Here is a 15,794-nt window from a genome sequence, read left to right as displayed (position 1 = left end):
TGTGGTGGGGGGATGAAAACAGAATTAATAATTTGCTCCTTGTTAGGATCTTAACGTACTTCAAGAAAGGTGAAATAAAATAAGTAGCAGAAGTCTGTTCCAGAAAGATTGATCTGACTCTTTTTGTACCAAGCAGATCAAAGCATTTTTCCAGAATCACACAACTAAAAATCTTCTTTCATGTGATCTAGATGAAATAGCAGATGAATTAGCAGGGTAATATAGCTCTATAGCTCTTTTCCAAGGTTGTGAAGATAGTGATGTGCTTTTAAAATCAGATAAAAAGAGATGATATGAGCTAGCAAAGAAGATGGGGATAGTCACTCAATAAATATTTGTTGATTGATGGATTGATCTTGAAGGATGCTGAAAGGGTGACAAATTCAGATGAAAAGGGAGACAGTTTATTGTTAGCAAGATTTGGAGTAAAATGATGGGAGGGAAATTAAAGCAGTTCACTCGTTTGGAAACTGACAATGGTGAGGAGGACTTTTGAAGACAGAGGGATTTGAAAGATTTCCAGCAAATAAGAATCCCTCAACCTAAGGTTCAATTGATTTTTTTCTTCAATAGCTATTTATGAAATGACTCTGTGGGCAAGTCATTATGATAGGTGCCACAAGAGAAAAAAATCAAAGATAGTGCCTCATCTGAGCAAGAGGACTGTGTCAGGAAAGATAAAACACAACATAAGGAGTTGGATCTTGAAGAAGACCACAAGTACAGTATGAGAGGAACTGTGCTATGTATGATCAGGAAGAAAGACTAGAGTTTAACATGAGACTTCCCTTGATTCAAGCACTAGATACTTCCATCCCTGCCTCCCTCCATATGGGCACTCATTCTTTAATTTTGTTCGGCAAATTTTGTATTGAGCATATATTTCCCATCACTAAGTGATGAGAAGGATGAATAAAATAGTCCTCATTTCATATTACTTAAAACTTGTGTAAACTTGGAGGAATCACTTAACTAAAAAACCTAACTTTCTTAATAGGAAAATTAACATTAAAATGTCTCACTCTCAGGGTTATTTTAATTATTAGAGCAACTTATGATAGTGTCCAGCATGTAGTAGATACTTAACAGAATGTGGTGGTGGTGGTGGTGGTAATTATTATTATTAGCATTTTTGGGGGGCAATTTAGAGAATAAGTTGATAATTTCCAGGAGATTATTAAGAAAAATCTTTTTGACTTTATGGAAGAGATAGCCTTATGTTGACAGTAATAGAAGCTTTCCATATCCCCACATAGAATCTAGCTTCATGAGGGCAGAGGCTTTGTTCTCTTTACTCTTGCATCCCTAGGACCTAACACACTAACATAGTACCTGGGAAATTCTAGTCATTCAAAATATTTTTCTAAATTAATTGGGATTTTAATAAGCATAGATTAAAATAAAGACATTTAGGGTGGACTATATAACATTAATAAAAATACCAAAGAGAAGAGTTGCTTTATAAAAGCTTCAGCACAATTACTTGGCTAGAAAATGTTTTTGAAGATAAGAAGCAGGGTCTGTAGCTACAAAGGTAGATTGAGAACAGCTGGTGGATGTTCTGAAATGTTCTTTAAGGATAAAGAAAAGTTACTTAAAGCTACTTTGTACAGCATTATCACATGCCAATAACACTGCTTTTTAGAAAGGTAGCTCTTGGGGTGCCTGGGTGGCTCAGCCAGTTAAGCATCTGCCTTCAGCTCAGGTCATGATCTCAGGGTCCTGAAATAGAGTCCTGTGTTGGGCTCCTTGCTCAGTGGGGAGCCTGCTTCTCCTTCTGCCTCTGCTCCTCCCCCTACTTGTGCTCTCTCTCTCTCAGTCAAATAAATAAAATAAATCTTTTTTAAAAAAGGTAGCTCTCAAAGGATATGAAAAATAGATTGATATTGAAAAAATGATCTAGGCAGAAATGTTTTTAGGAAGTTATATTGATGATATTAAGAAAGTAATAGTTTAGAACTTGAAATAGGATGTTAGTTAGGTATTGATAACAAATATAAAGGACACATATGAAAAAGAGGATTCCCAGGGCTCCTGGCTGGTTCAGTAGGTAGAGCAAGGGGTTGTAAGTTCAAGTCCCACACTGAGCGTAGAGGTTACTTAAAAATTAAATAAATAAAATCTTTAAAAAAAGAAGGAAAAGGATTTCCTTAACAGATATAGAGAATAGACTGGAGGAAATTATAAATATAATTAAGTATGATTAGTCCTGTCTCAGAATTACTAAGACTGGGGTGACATCAGGGCATTTACTTAGAAAATAAAAGTTGAGTGAGATTGTATAACAAAAAGGGACAGACCTTGGCAAATGCTCGTATCTGGCAGGAAGAAAGGAAACAGAGAATGCAATGGACAGAGAAGTAGGGAGGAAACCAGTGAGGATATCAACTATGTGACAGAAGAAAAGAGGAATTTCAAGTGGTGGTCACTCCAGAGTGTTAAATACTGCAGGAAAGCCAGAGAAGCTGAGGCTGGGAAAAGATCATCGTAATCAAATGTGGGAAAGTCTTTGTGGATCCTCTGCTTTTGTATGTTGGTGGAAACAAGATTTCAGATTGAAGAGAGAAGTTGAAGATGAAGAACTGGGTGAACTGATATCCTGCATCTTACTATAGTTGTATTATACCCAAGAGAAAGAGAAAATATTCTTACTATCAGCTCACATCATTGCATTTGTAAAGTCTCATCTTATGGTTCAGCGCTCACTTTGTTTTTGTTGCTCTAAATCTTTTGGCATGTGTTTGAGCTCCTGATTCTCTTGGACCCTGCTTGCAGTTGACCAAGTGGTTTGTTTATGGGGATAGTGAAGTGAGGGAGAGGGGGCTTGATGGGACAAAAACCTGGTGGATCATGATGTCCTCACAACCATTGATCAATGTGTTCTCAACACCACTTACTGCTCTCAAAGAACATGTTTTAACTTACGTAATATTTAAAGCCCCCAAAACAAAACAGCATACATCATGCTGGAGCCAAGTGAAAGCATTAAAATCACCTATTATTACTCCATCCAGCATATGGTGCAAAGCAAGGGAGCAAAGCTGGGAAGAAATGTGCCATGTCCAGATCAGAGGCAAATCCAGTTCTGAACTTACTAAGCACTATATTCTTCCTTCTATACAGAAGCCTTTAATCAAGACAACATTATATCTATCTATCTATCTATCATCTATCTAGCTAGCCAGCTAGCTAGCTATCATCTATCTGTCATTTGTCTTTCTATCCATCCCATCTATCTATCTAAAGTTTCTTTTTATACATGTAAGAACCCTAAACTATTTTCCTTGATTTTTCTGGACAGAAAAACTAGGAAAATTTATCACATTTTTACAGATGATTAATAATAATTTTTAAAAACCTGTGGTTTCTAATTAAGTGAAAAAACAGACATAGTAATTATTGAGCCTAAGAACCTTTTTTAGACCCAAAGTTGTGTGTTATAAAGTCTTAATAACAAAGGCAGAGGGAATAACAAAACCAAAGGAAAATTGTTTAAGAATGGAACAGGTTATAGGATACTGATTCTTTTTTTCTATTTGGTGGATGCTGTGATTTAGCAGTTCACTGAGCTCAGAAATTTAATTAAGATTAGAAGTTTTAACGTGAAATCTGGGTTTACTGGTAGATCACAAGCAGGTGAATAATAGGAATAATGGTCTTACCAAAACTAGAATATTGACTAAGAATATCCATAATTATTTTTATTTTTTGTGTTTTTTAAAAGTAAGAAGTACTTACTATGATTAACTTCTTTTCAAACTGCATATTTTTAAATTAGTCTCATTATAATTGAATTGTATTTTTTTTAAGATTTTATTTATTTATTTGACAGAGGGAGACATAGCGAGAGAAGGAACACAAGCAGGAGGAGTGGGAGAGGGAGAAGCAGACTTCCTGCCGAGCAGGGAGCCCGATGCAGGACCCGATACCAGGACGCTGGGATCATGACCTGAGCCGAAGGCAGACGCTTAATGACTGAGCCACCCAGGCGCCCTAATTGAATTGTATTTTTAAAATAACCAGATCCAGGGGCGCCTGGGTGGCTCAGTTGGTTAAGCGACTGCCTTCGGCTCAGGTCATGATCCTGGAGTCCCTGAATTAAGTCCCGCATCAGGCTCCCTGCTCAGCAGGGACCTGCTTCTCCCTCTGACCCTCCCCCCCTCTCATGTGCTCTCTCTCTCTCTCTCATTCTGTCTCAAATAAATAAATAAAATCTTTAAAAAAATAATAATAAAATAAAATAAGATAAAATAACCAGATCCATACCTTAGATTAAAACAGATGCTCTACAAAGCTTAAACAATTTTTTTTGCTTACTGTTTAAACAATATTGACACACAAATGTGTATAACACATAAAAAGATGAATTCTAACAGCTTGTAAGTGACAAAACTGGCTTTGGAATTCAAGTCTTTTGGACCCCAGAATCTAAGCTTTTAATTTCTATGTGGTAATTCCTCTTAATATGAATAGAGGGCACAATTTTAGGCAGTGGAGATAGTCTAGGAAAAGGAACATTAGTTAAAGGAAGTGATGGACAGCTTAGTTGTGTGCTACACACCTTGAGCTTTGTCTAATGATGCTCTCATTCTGATTAGAGCTTCCATGTTGGTCGAATGACTCTCACTTTTTCAATACTTGATTGTTTTTTCATCCATTCAGCAGAGACACTTAAAGTTAAATGTGATAAAAACATAGAGACAATGAACATCAGCCTTCTTCAGTTCTTTCTTTTAGACTGAGGTAGAACAAAACTGCCTTATCTTTTTTCCCCTTTCTCAAAGAGACAAAGCTATTTTTTTATTTCTCCCAAAAGTCTCAAGAAGAGTTCAGCCTTAGGGAAGTGAGTATCAGTAGAGTAACATAATGGTCAAAACTGGGTAATAAACATTAAAAAGATAATGTAAGAGGGAGCAGACAGAAGATTGGAAGAAAGTCCAGTGGAGGTAATATTCTGAGTGAAGGCCACGCTGACCTGATTTGGGAGGGAATGCTAAGATGATTCCTCTCCACAAGGGAGTACATCTTAGATGGGTTCAGGAAAGAGATATTTAGGTTAAAAAAATTTTAGTGGATTTTGTAGTAGAAAGCAAACTTATTTGCTTATTAAATTATATTTTATATTACTGGGGAAATTAGCAAATATTCAATAATTGATCATATAAGTCTTGTGAACCTTGCACATTATGAATCCACAGCTAATTAAAATAGCTCTCACTATTGAAGGGGCACCTGGGTGGCTCAGTTGTTAAGCATCTGCCTTCAGCTCAGGTCATGATCCCAGGAAGCCTGCTTCTCCCTCTCCCACTCCCCCTGCTTGTGTTCCCTCTCTCGCTCTCTCTCTGTCCAAAAAAATAAAAAATAAAAATAAAAATCTTTAAAAAAAAAAATAGCTCTCACTATTGAAGACCTGCTATGTTCCAGGTAGTTGATAATGTGTAATCTCATTTATTGCTCCCAAAAACTTCATGAAGAGAATTGTGTGGTATTATAGCTAAATATAGTTTCTTTATCACTTAAGATGTGTGCCAAGTGTTTTACACAAATTATCTAATATTCACAATGACCATATTAGGGAAGTATTTGTTAGTACCCTTCTACACATGAGGAATTTAAGGTTTGGGGAGGTTAAGGAAATTGGCTACATTCACGATCTCATAAATATTGAAACTAGGATTCAGATCTGTGTCTTTTTTTTTTTTTTAACTCTGGAAACCATCTTACCTACTAAATATAATAGAATGTACGTACGAAATTCAAGTGTAAGGAGCCGTAAAGCATCATGATGTGTTTGCTGTAATAGATCTCCAATAGGAAAGGGGGATGACCATTGACAATGTAGACGAATACCAACAAGGGGAGTGTGTGTGTGTGTGTGTGTGCATGTGTGTGTGTGTGTGTGTGTTATAGACTTGCTGGGGCATCTGATCATGGTTGCGACTCTGCAGAAAGGACTCCTGAGAAGGGCTGATCTCAGAAATGAGGATATCTGAGCTGGGAATCTCCAAGGGCCTAGGTCCTGTAGGAATCTCCATTTGCTGCTACAGCCTTCTCTGAGAGCATCAAATTTTACCCACCCCAAAAAAATCATATTTAGTGATTCATCAATGTTTCTATTTCCTCATGCACATGGTCACCGAGCCTCTGTGTGGTAGGCACTGTGTTATATGCTGCCACTACAGATGAAACAGAGTGACTTGGGCTTTGCCTTGTTCTGGACGTGGCAAGAAGCCATGAAAACCAGATTCCCCAGTCTCCATGATCATCACATCCCCCTCCCAAAGTCCAACAGCAGCTTTATATGAAAAACCATAATATTCAGAGACAAGTCTTGTTTACTGTGTCATAATTACTTTTAATAAAGGGCAGAATTAGTACATCATATATCATTATATATATATACACACACACACACACACAATCCTTCCATGTGGCAACAGTGGAGCTGTGGTTCTAGTCCACCTCTCTATTTTGTATATTGAATATCACATTTCTCTGAAGTCTTAGTATGTTTGGTGCCTATTGAAGAACTGTGTGTTTATTCTCAATGCATTAAAACATGAAACAGTTCGTGTATGTTATTCATGAAAGACCTCTTTTCAGAAGATAAAAATACATCTCAATTAAATTATATGATCATCTGGTCAGGTAATTAAAGTAGCACTGAAGGAGAAAAAAAAGCAGTGTGATAGCATTCAAAGTTCATGAAATTATAATTTTAAATACCAAGTTTGAGGGGCGCCTGGGTGGCTCAGTCGTTAAGCGTCTGCCTTCAGCTCAGGTCATGATCTCAGGGTCCTGGGATCGAGCCCCACATTGGGCTCCCTGCTCAGCGGGAAGCGTGCTCCTCCCTCTCCCACTCCCCCTGCTTGTGTTCCCTCTCTCTTGCTGTGTCTCTCTGTCAAATAAATAAATAAAATCTTTAAAATAAATACATACATACATGCATACAAACATACCAAGTTTGAATCTGAATGGGTCACTCTCTTAACTTCTGTATGATGCCAAAAAGGCTACATGCCCAGAACAGTGCAGGACAATGTGTGGCATCAATTTGATTTTCTAGCCCCCATAGAAACCTACCAGCTGTCACCACAGAACCATTGGATTCAGGAAAATAAGTATCTAAAGAAAAACAGATTTTTCAAAACTGGAAAATGACCTTTATATCTACAAAAATGTCAATCCTCTCACTTTTCTAGTCTTCAAGGTGAGAAGAGACTATCAGTGATGGTCAGTGCCAGAGTTGTAATAACTTGAACCCGATCCATGTAGCTGTCTAGGCCCCAAACTATCAGGTGCATAACACATTGCCTGGGTACTTAAGTATCACCCGAAATATTACCGGTCAAGAGCAACACTGACAATTGCATGTGGCAGAACTCTTTTCAGGAAGAGAGTTTTGTGAATTTAAAGACATGTATTGGTAAACTAACTGATTGGGAATAGAGGGAGACCACCAAGGCAAGTTCAGACAACAGATTGTAAGCCCCCAGAAGATAATGGGAGCCCATTCACAGCATAGTTTTTTTTTTTTTCTGGAGATACATAAAACCATGGATGGGGACAATTACTGTTTATACTTCTTGGCTCTTTACCAAGCAACCACTCCTCTAAATAAATGTGGAAAAAATTATTTAAAGAATATCATATTGGTGTACTCATTTGAAAAGTCATTAAATTTTCATGAATGTCACAACCCACTCTTACATACTTCTGATTAAAATGGAGGTATACCTAGTTATGCTTTCTATCCTTTCCCCCAGGGTTTTTGCCAAGAGTTGTGAGGTTGTGAGATTTCTTGTCTCAGGTGTCTTGAGGCCGAACAGAGATCACACTCCCCTAGTGATGACAGAATAGACACTAGGACCTCTTAAAGGACTTTCCTGAACTCCCACATTGTCTCTTGTGATACCATGTTTTAAATATTCTCAATTCATGGTGGAAATATTGCCTCAGCTCTGCTAAAAACCTTTCATTCCTCCATAATTTCACTAAATCCTGTGGCAGGCATAGGATTCTTTTTTTGAGTATAGTTGAAACACAATTTTACATTAGTTTCAGACGTACAACATAATAATTCAATGATTCTATATGTTGTGCTATGCTCACCACAAGTGTAGCTACCATCTGTCACCCTACAAAGCTATTATAATACCTTTGACTATATTCCCTGTGCTGTACCTTTTATCCCTGTGATTTAGTCATTCTGTAACTGGAAGCATGTATCTCCGCTCCCCTTCACCCACTTTGCCCATCCTCCCTCCCCCACTGTCCATCCTCCCTCCCGTCTTTTTCTCTGGCAGCCATGAGTTTGTTTTCTGTACTTATAGCTCTGATTCTTCTTTTTGTTTATTCTTTCATTTGTTTTGGTTTATAGATTTCACATGTAAGTGAAATTATATGGTATTTTTTTAAGGTAGCAAGGATTATTTTTATTGTTTAGTCACAGATTATTTAAACAGAACAGCTGGGTTAGTGAGTTGCTGAATATTTTATCATACTCAAGAAGTCTATTGTTTCTTTTTTTAATGCTATTTTTTTAAAAGCACGGTGCCATCCCAATCCAGATGGCATCATCTCTTCTTATGAAGACATCCTGAAGACTAGGGAATTAGGCAAATCACATGACTTGTTTGGGTTGAAAACTAAAGACCCATGGAGTCTGTAAGCCTCCAATAGTTTGTCTGGCTGACCAGGGAACTTTTGAATAGCAATCGGGATATGTGTCTATAGTGCATGTAGGAACTGAAGTCAGCGCACATGATCATAGACTTGTTAAGCAAAGATTCAGGGAGACCCCACGAAGGAACACGCACTGTATGCCACTAAAGGACTATTGTCTTTTAAGCACTTCTTAACAGCATTTCTTTCAGCCTGAGCCTTTAGATTTTATTATCAGAGGTTTGCTTTTGTTTCTTTGAAGTTGTTTTTTTTTTCTCCCCACTTTTCAGCACTTTGATAATGTGAAGGGCTTCACTCCAGAGAAGTCACTGAAGCAAAGAAAAGCTTCACAAAGCCACACTGGGAGAATTAAAACGTATCACATGAATTCAGCCTTCCCTTTCTGTCTTCCATCAATTAAAGAAAGTTATAAAAACAAACAAAAAATGGAATTAATATGGAGACACAAACATCTGGGGACTTTGAGTTTTGTTTTGTACTTTTACACATGAAGAACGAAAACCTCCATAAAGCCGCTAAAACTTCCTAACGTCATCAAGTCCTCTTCTATGAGTCATTAACATGCTGAAGCCCAGAAAATCAAATTTGGTTCAAGGCTGTTTGATAATGTAGTAACACAGTAAAATGTGATTCACCAATTAGCTCATGTAATTAGAAAATCAAAAACATGCTCTAAGTGTCTGGTGGACACACATAAGTAAAGTCTATCGTCATTCTTTATAGCTGCTGATTATAGTTATAATTACACCTTCCGTTGATACTGCATCCAAATTCCTTATGGAAGAGAATTCACAAGTACCTGTGTTTACAAATCAGATAAATAAATGAATACTGAGTTCAGTCCATCGTTCTTTCTGTCCTCTTTTCTTTTCTTTCCTTCATTAATTATTTCTTGCCAGACTCAGTTAAGCAATAGGGTATCCAGTCCTTGCTTTTATAGAGCTCTCAGTCTGCAAGAACTATGTTTCAATTCTTCTAAGGAAGGAAAAGTCAACTGGTTAAGACCATACAAAGATGATGATGGTTAGAAATTCATCTTTCTAGATGATCCCTAAATACTAATGATGTTGCCAGACACATGTAAGAAAAAAGACACAGCCAACTCAAGTATTTTCTCGCTCGGAGATTTTTGCCTGGCTGAAAAGGACTCTGATAAGAATGGAAATTGAATATTTGTTAGGCTTTTTTAAAGCCACTCTTCATCTATTCTGTATGCACATCTGTTGACATAGAAGGCATATGTGATTTGTTGCCTGGCTATCTTTAATATTTCTCTCTGTAAATTCATATCAGTGCAAGAGTTGTTTAGGTGGTTAAAGCTTTCTCACTAGGAATTTCAAACATGTCCTACTTTATTCTTTACTTGCTGCTATTGAAGTACATGAGCATGGCTATGTTACATGGTCCAGGGCTTCCTAATAAATATAATGAGGATAATGGGGATGAATTACCTGAGCTTGAACCAATAAAGAAAAGACATTTCTTATCTGACATGGTTATTCTGAATGCTATTTTTTGGCAAAATATGACATATAGTTGTGCTGCCTTTTCCACTGACTTTTTAAGGTCATATTTTAGTGTTTGTTCATGGAAGTTTTAAAGATATTAGGAAATTATTTCCCTTGTAACTGTAACATTACCCCTAGGTGGTTTCTTCTTTGTAACCTCACAATGCATATTTTGTATTGTTCCCTCTGCCCCAAATATCACAAATTCTAAGGAATGCAATAAGCTTTGATTATTTTTTGCCAAAAATTTCACTCATATATTTTAGAATAGCTTAGATTGTATTTTATTTGGATGAAAACATACAATCACAAACATTTTTAACAAAGTGTGGTTTATTCATAGCCAGAAGGAAACTTAACCTCGAATGTTGTTAAAAACACAGCCATCTCCCCCTTAATATGTATTTAATCATTCTTTCTTTTTTTTCCTACTCACAGGTCAATGGAACAGAAATTGAATATGAGTTTGAAGAAATTACATTGGAAAGGGTAAGAAAAATCCAACAATCCAAAACCTCAATCTTTCATTTGACATTCTGCATCCTAATGATTATTTTGAGAAATCACACAATTGTGTGTTATACCTTGGAAGTTTCCAACAGGACTCAAAATAAAAATATTAATGAAATGCTTACAATGGAGGGCACAGAGACAAACAGACCAAATCACGGAATATTCCATATGTAAATTGCATTGCCAAGATTTGGAGAAATGAATGAGAAAGACAGATATATTCAGTGAGCTAGTATAGCACTTTTTCCTATTGTTTTCATTATTAACATTTTGCTATGCATTTTTAGATACAGTACAAAATACTTTCATTTATGTAATATTAATGCTATCTCATAACTACCATTATCATGTATTTTTTAGTTTAAAAAAAAAAGTGATGCATTTTAAAGCCACCCTCATGGAGAAAAAACACAGCAGTCCTGCAGATCTCTGCAAATATGTTATTAGGGCCTTGGCAAGGCTTTGACAAATTAGCAAATTTCTGTGTAACAACCCTAATCTATAAAGGCATTTTGCAAAACAGTAAGAGAAAGGCCAAAAACCACCTAGAAAAAATACGACCAAAAGGCATTAACAGGACATTCATCAAAAAAGTAAAGGCCAATGACACATGGAAACTTATTCAACCTTATTAATAAACAAAGAAAACAATGATGTTAAATGGGTTTTGTCTGTCCAATTGGGAAAATTTAAAAGAAAGATTAATATTCACTGCCATGGAGTAGACCTAGAAATTGTTACACCCACAAAAAAGCAATTTGGAAAAATGGATCAAAAGCTTTAAAATGGGCACACTTTCTTGACTCAGAATTTATACTTATAAAAATGTACAAAGATATAAAGAATGTTCATATTGGTATTGTTTATAATAGTGAAGATTGAAAAAGTCAAGTGTTTAGTAATACATTATTTTATGTCCAAATAATAGAAAATTATATTAAATTATATTATAATGGTATTTTTAAGAATATTTAAATAAAAGAATGGAAGGGCTAACAAGGTTATCTTGTCAAATTAAAAAAATAAATTTTATAAAATGGTATGTAATTACAATCCCATAAGTACCAACATGCATAATTTGCATTCATAAGTATATACAAAAGCCTGAAAGGATCTATATCAAAATGTTAACTCTTGTTAAGGGTTTTGGATAATTTTTAGTTTCTTCTTTTTGTATACATTTTTTTGCTAAATATTCCATATTAAACATATAATTCATTTACAATAAGAAATAAAATTATAAGTATTTTTCTAAGCTGTTTCATTCAAGTATGAATTCAGACTCTAGACCTGAGCTTAAATTTATATTTCTTTTAAGTTTACTGATTATTCACTTTCCTGAGTCAGGGAATTTTTCATTCTCAGCCTAATTTTTATTGAGCATGAGTGGTTTTAAAAGGAAATTTACATTAAAAGTTAAGTGTTTGACAGATGTGTTCTTTAAAACTTCCATTATGAACTTTGGTTAAATTTTAATGGCATGCTAAATGGAGAAAAATGAGGCTTATGGAAAATCAGCCCAAATGAAAAAAGAACACATTTCTCCTACTAAATCACTAATCTTCTCTCTAGGACTGGCTATATAATTTGCGGAGTACAGTGTAAAATGCAAATGTGAGGCCCTTGTTTAAAAATTAAGAATCAAAAAAGATGTCAAGACCCAGGCATTAAGTGCCACGTGACCCTTCTTAAATGCAGGACCCTGTTAGACCGCACAGATCTCACACTCTTGGAGCCACCCCTTCTCTCTCCCCACACCCCCACATCTCAAACATGACACCGTTTTGTGTCATGGTTTTATAGATCAGAAAATCTAAGCTCACTTTGGTGTGAGCAAGAACATCCCGTGGGAGTGAGACAACTGTGTGTTGCCGGCTCCCTTCTGACACGCCCTTGCTTCCGGATCTGGCGTGTCATCTCACTCCTGCCCTCGGAGTCTCAGTCACACTTGGAACCTGGACACTGCCATGAACTACACCCACCCCCAAAACCCCCATCAAGCGTTGTCCTCCTTGAACACCACCTCTTTTCTGTTCTTATAATTTATTCTAGTACCGCCCCCCTCAAAAAGTCTTCCAACTCCATTGGGACCTTGAGTCACCGATTTTACCATTTCCCTTACCAGTTTTCACCTTTCTTATGCCCACGCCTCCCCCACCCACCATACTCCGAGACTCCCTCTAAACAGGCTTTTACCATTCCTTCTTCTCCTCTCTCCCTTTCCGTGCTCCTCCAGCAAAGCCTCAGCCCTCCATGCCAGTGCCTGGGCAAATGAATGGGGCTAGAGAAGCACTCGTACATCTCACTTTAAATTTATAGCTATTGATTTCGAGTGAACCTTCAAAACATCCTAGCAATTCTTAGATATTTCTTTAGAAAAATCACTCTCTCATTCTCTAGGACAACAGATTCACAACTTATTTGCTCTCCTCAAATCTCAAACACCCCCTCCCTCATCCTCAGTCTCTGCTGTTGACTTCTCTTCCTGTGTCCTTGAGAAAACCCAAGCAGTCACAAGAAAACCGCCTGACCTTCCTACCACCAGCTCTGCCAGTGTGCTTTCCCTTTTTCAATGGAAGAATGTTCCCTGCTCCTTTACGAGACCAGCCCTTCACTTGTGACCCACACTCTCTAACCTCTTGTCCCTTTAAGGACTCTGCTTCTGCAGTTGTCTCCTCTCTCTCCTGCAATATCAGTTCCTCTCTCTCTCTTTTTTTTTCCTGGATAAATTTAATACAGACATGATGTAATATCTCTCATTAAAAAAGAAAAAAAGGGGCGCCTGTGTGGCTCAGTTGGTTAAGCGACTGCCTTCAGCTCAGGTCATGATCCTGGAGTCCTGGGATCGAGTCCCTCATCGGACTCCCTGCTCGGTGGGGAGTCTGCTTCTCCCTCTGACTCTCCCCCCTCTCATGCTCTCTCTGTCTCATTCTTTCTCTCTCAAATAAATAAATAAAATCTTTAAAAAAAAGAAAAAAGAAAAAAGTCCTCTAGCAATGGAGTAATATAGGAAAAAGCAAACAAAACAAAATGTCACTTGGCCCAATGTTTCCTTCCTGTTATTGTTTCATAGTTCTAGTTTCTTTACCAAAAATCTAGGAAAGTTGTCTATTTTCAATAACTCCAGTTTATTACTTCATTTTCTTATTTTAACCTAGTTCATTTTTTTCATCAGTAGTCCTAAAACCGTCTTCATCAAAGTCTTGACAGGCTCCATCTTGCTAAGTTCAAGCATCACTTCTCTGTGCTGACTTCTCAGCAGCATTTGATGCAGCTATTGCTGACTCCTTCCTTCAAGATGATAATTCCTTGCCTTGCAAGACAAAATATTTCTCCTGTTTATTCACGACCTCATTGACACTCTGTCTTTGTCTCCTTGCTGGCTCCTTCTCTAAATGTTGGAGCCCTCCAGAAACCCAGTGCACAGACCTCTTCTCAACCTCTCCTCATTCCCTTAGTGATCTCATGTAGACCTGTGGTGTTATACATCCTATCAACTGACAATTCCCAAATCTGAGTTATGATCTCTCCTGCATTCCAAATGTGTACAGCTAACTGTCCAGTTGGCATCTCTGCTGAATATCAAGAAGGTCTTCTCAACTGAGCATGTTCCTAACAGAATTCAAGATTTCCCTGCACTCCTTACCCTCGGGGCAAAAGCTGCTCCTACCCTAATATTCCTCATCTTAGCTAATTGGTTCTATCATTTTCCTTATTATTCAAGCCCCCCCCCAGAAAACCTTCTCTAGGAGTCTTACTTAATTGCTCTTTTTCCCTTGGCCTCCAGAGCAAGTCCTACCCATGCTCCCATGAAAATATATCTCAAAATCAATCAAATATTATCACTGACCCTGCTGAATTCTAACCCAAATTAATATTCTCATGCCTGGACCACTGTAGTCGTTCCCACTTTTGCCCACTACTCAAAGTAGCCAGAGTAATCTTCTTCAAAATGTAAACCAGATTATACAACTTTTATTCTTAAAACCCTCCAAGAGGTGATAATTATACTCATTAGCATCACCTACAAGACCTTATACAATCTGACCCCTGCTTCTCTCCTTGACATTATGCTCTCACCACAACTCCTATAACATTTCACACATACTTTCTTGTCATTCCTCCAAAAAGCCAGGCTTTCCCTGCCTTAAAGTCTTTATTTTTGTTATTCTATCTTCCTGCTAGAATCTCCCCTTGGATCTTTACCTGGCTTCCTCTTTCCATCATTTAAATATCTGCTCAAATGTCTCAGAAAAGTCTCCCTTGTGCACCCCATTTAAACTAGTACCAGCATTCCCATTATACTTTTTTCCACTTTCATAACTTTATGACTTTTTTAATTTCACTTAACAATATCTGAAATTTATATTATTAATTTATTTATTGCCCACTTTGTTAATATCTATCTCCCTCCCTAAATATATGGTATATGTAAATATATAGTCACTTCTGTATCCAATTTGCCTAGAACATTGTCTGGATTATAGTATATACTCAGTGAATATTTGGTGTATGAGTGGATTATGCCAGTGCTCTACCACTGTAAGTGCAGTGAAGTAGAGACACATGGCCTGCATTTGAATCTTGGTTCTATCACTTACTGATTGAGTTAGTTTGAGCTGAATACTTAACCTTTCTGTGCGTCAATTTCCACAGCTGAAAATGAGGCAAAGTATCTATAATTATCTCCTAGGGTCTTTGTGATGATTAAATGAGTTAATATAAAGGTTTAGGGCAGCATGCATGGTTGTTATTCTTCACTTTTCCTTTGTGCTAGCATTGTAGTTCTCCAAGTGTTATTTATTAGGATCATGAAGAAAGCTTATTAAAAACATAGCCTTGGTGCCTGGGTGGCTCAGATGGTTGAGCGTCTGCCCTCGGCTCAGGTCATGATCCCAGGGTCTTGGGATCAAGTCCCACATCGGGCTCCCTGCTCAGCGGGGAGCCTGCTTCTCCCTCTGCCTCTCTCTCTCTCTGTCTCTTATGAATAAATAAATAAAATCTTTTCTTTTTTTTTTTTAACTTGACTTTTCTTTTTTTTTTTTTAAAGTTATTTTTTTTTATTCTTATGTTAATCCCCATACATTA

At 37.1% G+C, this 15,794-nt stretch overlaps 1 protein-coding gene across 3 annotated transcripts in view; it reads left to right on the top strand.

Moving 5' to 3' along the window:
* DLG2 (discs large MAGUK scaffold protein 2) overlaps positions 1–15,794 on the top strand; it is a 719,122-nt gene that overhangs the window by 105,010 nt on the left and 598,318 nt on the right. For all 3 annotated transcript variants that reach the window (XM_081798954.1, XM_081798952.1, XM_081798953.1), the window contains exon 3: positions 10,632–10,682. In XM_081798954.1, coding sequence (XP_081655080.1) covers positions 10,632–10,682 — 51 coding nt within the window. The remainder of the gene's footprint in view (positions 1–10,631; positions 10,683–15,794) is intronic.

This window comes from Leptonychotes weddellii, chromosome 11 (assembly GCF_054177405.1).
Source record: "Leptonychotes weddellii isolate Sample4059 chromosome 11, ASM5417740v2, whole genome shotgun sequence".
NCBI classification, from domain to species: domain Eukaryota; kingdom Metazoa; phylum Chordata; class Mammalia; order Carnivora; family Phocidae; genus Leptonychotes; species Leptonychotes weddellii.
This window is presented reverse-complemented; position numbering and strand designations above follow the sequence as displayed.